Raw genomic sequence first — 11,878 nt, forward strand, 5'->3', positions numbered from 1 at the left:
TTGGGTATTTATTTGCCACACCCCAAGATTAGGGCCGAATTTGTCCACCTCTACAGAGGAGATGGTGTCCATCTGTCACCTGAGGGCAATGATATATTCCTAGATGACCTACGGCAAGGGCTTTGGGTGGCTCTAGGCCACCTGTGGGGCGCGAGGGTCTAAGCAGAGGCTTGACCCTTGCGGTGGCAGATTTTGGGAATAGGGTGCGGGCCAGTGAGCCCCTGTGGCATTCCCCAAGGTTGGGGAACAGGGTCTGTCATTAGGGCGGTATGCTTGGGCGGCTACCGTCAGGGAGGGCAGACACCTGAGTGGATCCCCGGGAACAAGGCCTAACCTCATGCTTGGGCGGCTGGGGCGCAACAGGTGCTTGAGTGGGGATCCGAGGGCCTAGCTGGCCGGGTTGCAGCCATTCCTGAGATGGCCTACACCCGGGGCATTGGGGCTCGCCCAGACAGGTCAAGGCGGAGGTCCGGAGTTGACCCCAGGGCTTGACCTGTACCGCTTAGTTAGCTCTTGCCGTGCATTACCTTTATGGTCATTTTAATAAACGGCCCTTTATTCCAAGTCTGTGTCTGTCTCTTCTTTCCGGCTGGGGTTGCAAATACACTTGCCGTTCAAGTGTCATTCGTCATGTGTAGCTTGGCCCTCAGAAAGGCAAAGAGGAAATTAACAAAACCCTCTGAGGAGTGATCTTTGCAGGCTCTGTAGAGCTTCTCAGCTAACATCGTGTCTCCCTTCACTTGAGCATCCTCATGTAATTTGTTACATGTAGTTTAGCTCTGAGTCTGTCGACAGTTACTGGCAACTTATTACTCAAAAATGAGTGAGCTAATTCATTGTTAAGTGTTTTTTGAAAAAGCATAAATATGCATTGCATTTATTCTCCCTCCCCCATTCACTCTCATTAATCTGTAGATAGGTTCTGCAGTATACACACAAACACACACACACACACACTCTTGACCAGTACCGCCACCTTAAGTCTTTTTTTGGAAGGACACAGTACACATTTTAAACTATATATATAAAAATAAATGTGCTTTTTTTTCTTCTAGAAAAAGACCAGAGGATAGAAGTAGGAGTCTGCTTGTTCACAAGAAAAAAAGAATGGTTAAAGTTATTTGTACTTTAAATAATGAAACACACGCTTTTCCATAAAAAGCAAACTCAAAAGCATTGCTTGCATATCTATACCTTAATATTCCTGACAAAGCATGCTGACTTTAGTTGTTATCTAACCACCAAAACAACAGTGCAAGAAGTCCTTGAGTCTGGATTAGCCTGCAGTTATTCTGCTACATTCTGGCAAGCTCAAGAGCAGTGAGGAAGGAGAAAGAGAATACGATACACTTTATTCCACCCTGTCTCTTCTGCCTGGCCATTTCTCAGCTTAGCCATTCCTACTGCGGCATTTCTTTTCTGTGTTCCACCTTCCCGGTGTTCTTTCTTTCAGCATGTGGGCACCAGCCCAACAACAGGAAGGAGGGTTTGCTTTGCAAAGTGGCCCAGTCAGCAGAGAGGGAGAGAAAGTTCTGAGCAAATCACACCAGTCAAGGTCAAACATGAATGAAATGGGTGGGCAGGAGAACACTGAACTGAGGAAGTGTAAAGCATTGCGGCCTGCCTACGCGAAATCCTGGCTTTAAATAGCTCTATGTGGCAACTGTTTCCATACAACAAACTGCCTGTACTTAATTCAGGGCACTGGGGTGTTTCCCCCCCCCCATGCTATCTGAGACTAAGCTTGCCAACTCTGGCTGGAGAAATTCCTGGAGATCTGAGGGCAGAGCCTTGGGAGGGAGGAATTTGAGGAGAGAGCATGGTGGGGGTTTGATTCTTTAGTCTACCATCAAAAGTTGCCCTTTTCTCCAGGAGAACTGAGCACTGCAGTCTGGAAATCAGTTGTAGTTCTGGAAGAACTGATGGCAACTCTATCACAGACCAAATGTGTCTAGCGTTTCCAGCATCCAGGTGGGCCCTGGATATCTCCCAGGATTACAGTAGATCTCCAGACTAGAGAGATCTATTCCCCTAGAGGAAATAGCTGCTTTGGAGGGTGGACTTCACGGCATTGTATCCTGCTCAGTTCTCTCCCCCTCCTCCAAACCTGCTTTCCCCAGTCTCAACCCCCCCCCCCCAAATCTCTAGGAATTTCCAATCCAGAACTGACAACCCTAAATGGGCCACGATTGATGTGCAATGGTCCTTTGGGAACGGTTCAAGAATGAGAAAGGAAAGTATGGAAATGCAACTGAAACAGAAGTTGTATTTAGAAACCTTAGAGAAGAAAAGATGAAAGCAGCTAACAAAAAAAGGAACATGAAAGAAAAATCATGGACTTTTCTTGGCATTTTCAAGTTAGAGATGAAGAAGCCTCATGTAAGAAGCCATCGTTACTATTCTTAGCACTAGCAATTTTTCCAAGGCATATTACATTCATCGCTATACAGGGCTTTAAACCCTCATCCCAGTCCCTTTCCTCTGAACTAGCTTGATGGGCTTGGCTATCTATCTGTGAACATAGGCAGGCACAAAACATACGGGAAATGCCTCATCTTAACAATTCAACCACATCCGCAGGTGTGACAAGGACATAAGGGACAGGAGTGGATATTCTTCCCAAATGCTGCTTCACGTATCAGTAGAGTTTAAACATTATCCTTCTAAATCCAAGATGAGTTAAATCTAGCCTGGCATGAAAAAGAGCACAGAATTCATAAACAGGCCTGGTGTCAGCTGTTTGAAATCCCAGACTACTCCACAAAATCCCCGTAGAGTTCACACTGCAACAGGCCTTGCTGCTATCTCCTTGCTCTTAATTTTTTGGCTACTAGAATCTCATTGCTAATATTAGTTAAAATTTAAAGCCAGTGTGGCAGAGAAAAGAATCTGTAAAACCAAGTATGGGGTTTTGTTCACAGAACATAATTTCCTGCCTTCCCACCTGAAAAGCTACTTTCCAGGGACAGGAGAGCCTCAAGAACAGTTTGGCATGTGGGAATGTGGAAAGGGTACCCTGATTCTAACTCTAGCTCTTCCCTCATGAGGACCTTCCCTATCCATATGATTATAAATAGGTGAGAGTGAAAACGGGAAGGTGTAGATTCAAGGCATTTTCATTCATTGAAAAATAAATGAGAACATTTTGAGAAACTTGCTAAAGAACAATACAAAAATGTGAGAGCATAAATGTGACTGAAAGGGCTCACTGCAATTTTACACACTCACTCACTCACTCACTCACTCACTCACTCACAGACATATGGAGGAATTAAAAAGAATCCCAGTGTGGGTGACACTTAAAAGTTAGTTTCTCTTGCTGATAAATATCAGTATGTTGTAATCTCTCAGATCCAACTATTTGTATCTTCAAAAGGGATTATCTGCCCACGGATACTTTCCTTATTTAACTTGCTTTAATCTCAACAGCACAATTACCAGCTAAAATTCACAAACCATTGAGGTGCATAGATTAAGCTGTGGGATGGGAAATTACACTATGCTTATTTGGGTATGTGTGTGTACTGTGACTTTTAACACCTACACATGTTAGCCGGAACAATGTTACCAGATCCTAGGATAAATGGCAAGCCTTTAATTAAAGAAGGAGTAAAGTGTTGGTTACAAGGATAAATTTCATAGAAGGACTGGAAATTGGAGACTGCTAACAAACATAATTATCAATGTTAGAAAAAAAATGTGCCTACTCTGTCTGGAAGGCTTCATGGTCTCTTTAAACATGTAGTTTCCCAACAATACTACCAAGAAAATCCTTATTAATTTGATTTTACAATGTGCACCAGGTGAGAGAAGGGAACAATGAAATCAGGCCAACATAGTACCGGATATGGGGTTGGGTGGAGTGACAGCTCTCTCTTGCCAGAACTGTGGTCTGTTCAATGTAGTCTATGGTCTGTTCACTAAGCTAATTTGTAAATAGGCTTGCCAGGCATGGCATGGCAACCAGTAGGAAATGGGAACTTACAGGGGGGAGGGTGCAATTGTCACCCCGCCCCCAACATGATGATGCAACTTCAAGCAGGATCCAGAAATGATGTCATCATGCTGGGGTGTTGTTGGAATTTGCATCATTGTGCCAGGTCATGCCACAAGTTGTATCATTGTACTGGGGGTGACAATTGCACCCTCACCTTTTCACGGGCCAGTTTTCTCCCACCACCCATCTGAGTAGTGGCTGGCAGCAGTGGCAGTGGACAGGAGATCTTCTGCCATAAACTGGAATGTGGTAAGACTATTTGTGACCCATGAACTATTTGAATAATCATATTTATGATTTAAGCTTGTTCAGTTTTATCTAGAGATATGCTCACTCAGGTAGTCACTTCGCCATATTTCACAAAATTCTGAAATTCCCAATTATAATTTGTGCCACCATGTCTTCTAAAAAGTTTCTCATGTTTTGTCAGCTTAAGTCCATTCTCACAGTTACGGATACCATTCTACCACTTTACCTATATGCACATTTCTCTACCTCTTCAATTCCTGATGCAGGTTCATTGAGGGCCATGTTACACTCAGTCACCAAATATTTGGCTCTACTAGGAAACATAAATATTTGAGATATAACTTTTCTTCAAAAGCCAGACACGTCTGCAGTTTTACCGTTACTCCCAAAGAGCAAATAGTGAGTCAGCCTGATGCAACAACACTACTTCCCCCAACTGTATTTACTTTGTCATACAGTTCACTACGAGGCATGTCACAGAAGTAGGGTCTGGCAATATCATCTGTGAAAATAGCCCTTTCTATATTGTTAGCAGACCAACTCTTCCTCTCCTGATGCAACAGCATCAGTATGACACAGAGATACAGATTTCTGATTGGTGACTGGAAAGATGGCACAGTTATGACTGTAAATTGACTGATTTTAAGACCAGAAGGGTCTGTGTGGCCTGTTCTCTTGACAATGCTATCAAATTAATCTCTCCCTGTTCTTCTGTTTTATTATTTATTTATTCATTCATTTTATTGTTTGCTTTTCTCAATGAAACTCAAGGTGGATTATTATACTGAGTATACTAAAGTTTTGTTTCAAGGGTGCCTGGTCTTTATTTGTGAGTGGGAGATGTCTTAACTCATTTAAGCAGCTATGCTATAAAACGGTTATATACGGATCAGACTCGCTGACATTACCAAGAAAAATCACATCCTTAATGTTAGTTAAATTATAGAATTTTACATCATGATTTTGAACAACCGGAAGCACTGTTATTCAGAGAGTCACAGAACAGAGTATTTAAGAGGCATAATGAAGTATACGGGGCTGCAATGCTGGTGCTTAAAAAACAACAACCTTGTAGCTGATGGGGGGAAAGGATGCAATATGACTAACTCAAAAACTCTTCAGATACCCCCAAATCCCACTTGAAAATTTAGGATTTCCCTCTGTGCTTTCTGTAGTTTTTAGTTCATTATTTTTTTGGCATTAAAAAAATTAAACAGCAGTGTTGCAACATTGCTACCTTTCAAAAAAAAATGTTAATTTCCTCAGCAGATCAGTTGATGAAACTGATGTGTTCCCCAGAAAGCCTGCAGCAGAAACAAGGCATTTTTCTAGTGCAGAAAAAATAAACAGACACCACTTTGGTTTGACCCCCTTAAGTGCAAAATTACAGTGGCCCAAAGTAGACATGATCCACATAGATCAGATATCCAGAAAGCCCAGTGTTAAGTGTACAAGCAGAAAACTCCCCAGGCACGTCTTCACTACTGTATATATATTATGATGATTGATAAACCAAGATTGGCATTACGTTAGGAGCCAGAAGGGTTCCTCCCCTGTTCTTCTTTTTTTTACAGATTTTAGATTCACAACAAACCACACTTTGCAGTTACATCTGAACCACAAACTATGCTTTCCACTCTTCTTTAAAAGCCAGGATTTGTAACCAAGATAAAACCACAGTAAGCTGCCATGGCAAAGCTTTATTCAGAATTTGGACTGACCTTCATTCCAGTCGCTCTGTTGTCAAAACCTGTATGGAATGATGCCAGATGCAATATAATCATTCCAGCTTCGTTTTGCAACCTATTCCTTCTACTGTCCTGTAGAACAAAAACAATGCCTTCCTTGTCGAAGTTATACCTTCTAAACCCATTGACTGCAGTGTGTTTAGAAGAGTGTAATTCTGCTTAGGAAGGAACTATGCTAGTCTGTGCAGTAGAAATCACCCATTAGTAACCATGCCAGCAGCAACTGTTCCTTTTAAGGATGGTAATTATACACCACTGGTCGTATACAACAGAATTATTAGAATTCATCATAGCACGCAAGGGAGTGCTAAAGAAAAAGCTCTAAAAATGAATTCACTTTTTTATCCTTTAAAAAAAATAATTGGTGAAATTATTGTCAAAGTCCCTGCAGGGATGTCTTCTGTAATTTGTCTAAAGTTCATACAGGGATTCTCAGGATATATAAAACATTTATTGGATAGAAATGTAATGACTTTCTTAGTGTTTCGCTTCAGAGAACTGCATGGAAAAGCGTCAACTACAAAAGCATCAAGAGTACAGTGGTTAGAGTGTCGGACTGGGATCCAAGAGACTCAGGTTGAAATCCTCACTCTGCCACGAAGCTTACAGGGTGACTTTCAGAGCTTCTGACAGATGAGGACAAGGGGACAAAATTCCCGAGGCTCGTCAGCTCTTGAGTGGCCCAGAACCTGGATAAATCATGCATTCAGAAAATGCTTTTCATCTATTTTTTGATACCGTTCTGCCTGGAGACACTAGGGGGAGCAGAGCCCAGGAAGCAAACAGATTCCTGGTAGTCAGTTCTTTTGTTGCCTTTTTTGCAGTGCTTTTTAAAAAAGAAAGCTCTTCATGGCTACAAGGCTGAAGCAAACATGGGTCCAGTAAATGTCTTGCATGCCCTAATCTCCCCCCCCCCCACCTGGTTATTCTACCCATGTTTAGGGTTTCTAGGTCCCTATACCCTCCCAGCAGGGGGGCGGCGGCTGGTACTTACCAAGATTCTGCTCCACACACGTTCACAAAGTGTGCACACACTCCCGGTGTCAACATGATGATGTCACTTCCGGAAGTGATGTCATCATGCTGGCTACAGGAACTGCTGTGCTCCATGCAGGGCCAATTCTTTGAGAATCAGACCCAAACAAAGCACAGGAGCATTCATGCAGCCACAGCAACGACATCACTTCTGGAAGTGACATCATCGCATCCGCCGGGAGCTCAAGCACTGCATGTGTTCCTGGGATGCCTGCCAGTGGACCAGTGACTGGCAGGCAAGCAGGTAAACCGCTGGGAGATTATCCGCTGCCGGTGGGCACCTGGGATCCCTACCTGTGCATGTCTCTCCCATTAATTGCATGTGTGCTTCAGTGTTCTGACTAGGCTCTTGGCTGGAGAGGATTCCTGATTCTGCTTGCTCCTAGTTTGTTATTGGGGGGGGGTGCACCATATCCTTTTGCAATTATTATTCTGTTATCAGGAACAGAAAGCCAAGTGATTTGTTTTATGATATTTGTTTTAGATGAGGGGTTTTGCTTCACTGAGGAAGGCAATGGCAAGCTACTTTTGCTCATCTCATGCCTTGAACACCCCCATGGTTGGGGTTGCCATGAGTCAGCTGCAACTCGACAGTACATTCTTCTTCATATGAGGGGACCATATGGCATTTTTGTCCAGGGACTCATGATGGCTCTTGGAAGCCCTGGTGACTTTGGGCCCGTAACTCTCCCTCGGCCTAACCTATCATGCCAACATTGTTGTAAGGATAAAATAGAGGAGGGGAGAATATTACCATACCTCCTTGGATGAAAGATAGACTAAAGAACAATGGACTAAACAAACAAAAGAGAAATACGGTGAAGGCACTGGGATGTGTGTGTATACGAGAAAGAGAAGGCGTGTATGTATGATTATTTGGAGACAACAGCTCCAGTCCAGAGGGTAATAAACTCCATATAACAGTAAGGCTTTTGAGGCTATTGTTCCTTTCATTACCATGTGCTGCTTGACATATCACCTCAAAATTTTGGAGGTGGGAAAAGGAAAAACGTCCTTCAATGCAATGCGAGTAAGCAATACCAGAAAGGAAAAAAATACTGAGAAGCTCCAGCACATGGCGCACAAGATCAACAGCTGCCCACATAGGTGCATTCTTTTTGGCGGTTTCCATGATGTGGAACAGCCTGCCTGAGGAAGTCAGAAAGGCTCCCACACTTCCTATCATCCCACATAAAAGAAATTGTTCAAGGGGATGCTTTGATAAATGGAATAGGATTGTTTCAGTGTTCATTATGTGCATTATCATGATCTTATTGTGGTGTTTTCTATTTCAGTAATTCTATTGTCTGCATTTTATGCCATTTCTTATACTGTTTTTTATAAAAAAATTAGTTCCTCCTTCTGTAATTCTAGTTCTATTGACTCATTTATTGGCAGTCTAGTTCTATTGACTCATTTATTGGCAGTCATGCTGTCTGATTGAGTCTCAGCAAAAAGTAGGCTTTGAATAAGGTAACATACCAATTTAGATTTTTTTTAAGGGCTCCATTTTAAGACCCATATGGTGTTTTGGAGTAAAATTCTCATCTTCCTTGTTTTTAATTTAACATTTTCATTGCATAATGACTATTAAAACCTTCCTCCAATTATTGTGGTCAGATGCATGTTTGTTTGGCCCTGCATAACGAGGCCCACATGTTATTTTCCCATTTCTTCTGTGCACATTCAAATGTTGTTCTTGAGAAATCCATAAAAATATAAAATCTATTTATCTATCCATTCATTCTTAAAAATGCTACATTATCATTATATCTAATTCTGAACAAGGCCAGAACGTGGATCAAAATATTTTCTACGAGCCTGAAGGAAGCCTCAGGTTTGTGAAAAATTTGAAATGTATTTAAAAAATACATTAAAAAAATAGAAGTCCAGAAAAACTTAAACTTCATAAAACCAAAACTTGTTTCTTCAAGAAAATTGTGCCACTGAGACTATGTTTTGAGATCTCTGCACGTATCCAGGGGGTTGATAGACAATCCTCAACCAACACTGCAGAAGATTCCAAGCCCAGGTCACTGCCAGGGAGGGGCGGGGGGAATGGGGAAAGAGAGAGAGTGTGTAAAAATGGTCAAAAGCAGGAGGAAAGGAATGTAAACCTAGAAGGGGAAGAAGCAAACATGGTAAAAAGGGAAAGCTAAAGATGGAGAGGGGGGTGAGAAAAAGATAGATGAATTGAATGAGTGAGGGGCAGAAGCTGCTAGGGAGAAATAGAAAAGGTAGGTAGGCAGGTGGGTGGATGTGTGGGTGAGAAGGAAAAGGGAGGGACTGCATCACTGTGGGGCAGGGGGGAGGCAAAGAAGAAAAACAAATAGGAGAGAGGGAGTAAGGACATGAAACTCCCCCCCCCAGGAGTCCTTGTGGGTCCTCCATTTGGATGGCACTACTCTTCAGCCATCAGAGATTATTCCATTGCCACAACCAGCTCCTATGATTATAGGATCAAGCTGTGTCAGCTTTACACCTAGACTCCAATCCACAGATCCTCTAACAGACAGCAAATACAGATGAGGTACTGTACATCAAGTTCTTCCTCACTGGATATATGGCTATTCTACTTACAATGGGATTTTAAAATATTTTTTCTTCTTTTTCTTAGTGGGCCATGTACATTTTTAAAACTTTTGTATTCAAATCTATGTGATAAAACCTTTCTCCTTCTTAAGCATATTTTACGCATGGAAAATACATAAATTATGAATAAAATTGATTGAATTCCTGAAAAATTGGACTGGAACATATCCTTTTAACCCCTATATTCTATCAATCACTCATCCCTTGTTTTCCCGCTGCATACTCAAGTACCTAATTTCCAATCCTAGCCCAAATTTATCCATATTGCCCAATCTGAACTTGGACTCATACCAACCGTCATTATTAATCAGCCTCATTTACGTCTTATATAGGTGACCTAGCATGTAAAGACAGCATTCCTAACAAGTGCTTTGGGGGCTTTTCCTGTCTCTTCTTAAGCACCCCCTCTCTGTGGTTCTTTTGAGCCCTTTGATCCTTTTCATTCTCTTTTAGCCTTTTCCCCTGCTGGCTTAGTGTTTGCACTGCTAGTATCTTTATGTGACCCTTTCCTGTACCTTTTAATACACTCCCAAAGTGCTCTACACACCTATACATGCCACTACATTAATTAGCCAAATCTGTGTTTGTCTCTAGGTAAGAAATTTTCACCAGTATAAGTAAGTATACGGAAATAAGCTGTTGCATCCCTCCTCCTTCTGCCATTACAACAAGAAACACAGCAGGGTAAAATAATATTTAAGCTTACTTTGAGCTGCACCAAATGCACATCCACATGCTTGCTGTCAGAGTCCTGCTGCACCGAGTACGTCAGATCCCTGACCCTTTCTGACGTCATCCGGAGCCATGTCTCAATTTCTGGCAAGTGGAGAACAATCTTCCAGTCAGCTCCCGTATGGAGAGGGGGAGGCTTCTCATACTGCTGCCCAGAGTCAAGATCTTTCATCCCACCTTCTTGGCCATCTTGCTCAGTGGTGGGAGTCATGTGGATGACCATAGGGGATGCATCAGTAGCTACAGAATCCAGTTCCTGAGACATGATGGGGGAAAGTGCTACTTCCATGGCTAACATTGGGAGCTCTAGACCATAATTCTTCCCAAATCTGCAGTACATATGAAAGAGAAGGGAGGGTGTTTTAAAAGAAAGAACATGGATTAACTGAACCTTGTGTTTTTCTTCAAATACACACTTCATTTGCTTACCCATAATTTATTACATTAATTATTAGCTGATGGGTGCATGCCGGATTCTGCCTTGCTTAACCCTTAAAAGCACTAAAAGCTACTGTGCATATTTACATTTTAGAAGTTTGAAAAACGTAACTTAAATTCAGCTTCAACAGAAGCTAAAACCTGCATCAAGCATGCAAGTAAAGCATCCCCCGACCATAAAAATTCCCAGCATCCAGCCACCATTTTCTGAGATTTCACAAGCCATTTTTTACTTATTTTGAAGTATAGCTGTAAGGACTGGAACCTGGGGTTTAAAATGTATTAGAGATACCTCTGGGAGGCTGCAGGTAAGTTCAGGGAAATTGCAGAGATCTCATTAGCCTTTTATAAAAAATTATATGCATCTAATAATATAAGTATACAAACAATCAGAAACTATTTTCAAGAATATCATTAAATTAAATGGTTAGCTGAGTGCCACAAGGTGCTTTTGGAGGCCACAATCACAAAACAAGAAATCCTAGAAACAATGAAGTTGGCCCAGAATTTTATAAGATTTTTAAATTAGATCCTGCAGTACATTTAACAGAAGTTTGTAATAATCTATTGTCCACCAAGATGAAGCCTCGAACTGGTCAGAAGCTAACATTATTTTAATTCCTAAGGAATAAATTAACATTCTGACAGGAAGGTAGTATTATCATTTCAGAGGGACTTTGAATTGTGACTCTGCTGTGATGTAATTATTCTGTGTTGTTTTCTGCCTAAAGCAAACTCTCTTATTGAGTGGTTGTTGTTGTGTTTCATTTTATTATGCTTTTATTTTATTTGGTACTTTAATGTGATGGATCCATTTTGGATGGAAAGGTGAAATAGGAATGTTTTCAATTAATAAGTAGATGCAGAAGCAGATGCTGAATATTGTTTCATGAAGCAAAGCAAAAGGACCAAATAAACCATAAAATACTCAGGTCTAGTGGTTGTGTGATTTGGTATTCCCAAGCCAAATATATACCCAAATAATACCTATTATTTGGATATAACCAGATAAATCGAGCTTATTCAGACATATTCAGTACAACAATAATCCTGATATATTTGGGAATATCAGCATTTTAAAGCTTAC

At 41.5% G+C, this 11,878-nt stretch overlaps 1 protein-coding gene across 1 annotated transcript in view; it reads right to left on the bottom strand.

Annotated features, from left to right (window-relative positions):
* Positions 1-10,651, bottom strand: part of AKAP6 (A-kinase anchoring protein 6) — a 290,855-nt gene extending 280,204 nt beyond the window's left edge. Inside the window, exon 1 of the mRNA XM_054972742.1 lies at positions 10,328-10,651. Within this exon, the coding sequence (XP_054828717.1) occupies positions 10,328-10,651 (324 nt within the window). The remainder of the gene's footprint in view (positions 1-10,327) is intronic.
* Between the last annotated feature and the right edge of the window lie 1,227 nt (positions 10,652-11,878).

The sequence above is a fragment of the Eublepharis macularius genome, chromosome 2 (assembly GCF_028583425.1).
Source record: "Eublepharis macularius isolate TG4126 chromosome 2, MPM_Emac_v1.0, whole genome shotgun sequence".
NCBI lineage: Eukaryota > Metazoa > Chordata > Lepidosauria > Squamata > Eublepharidae > Eublepharis > Eublepharis macularius.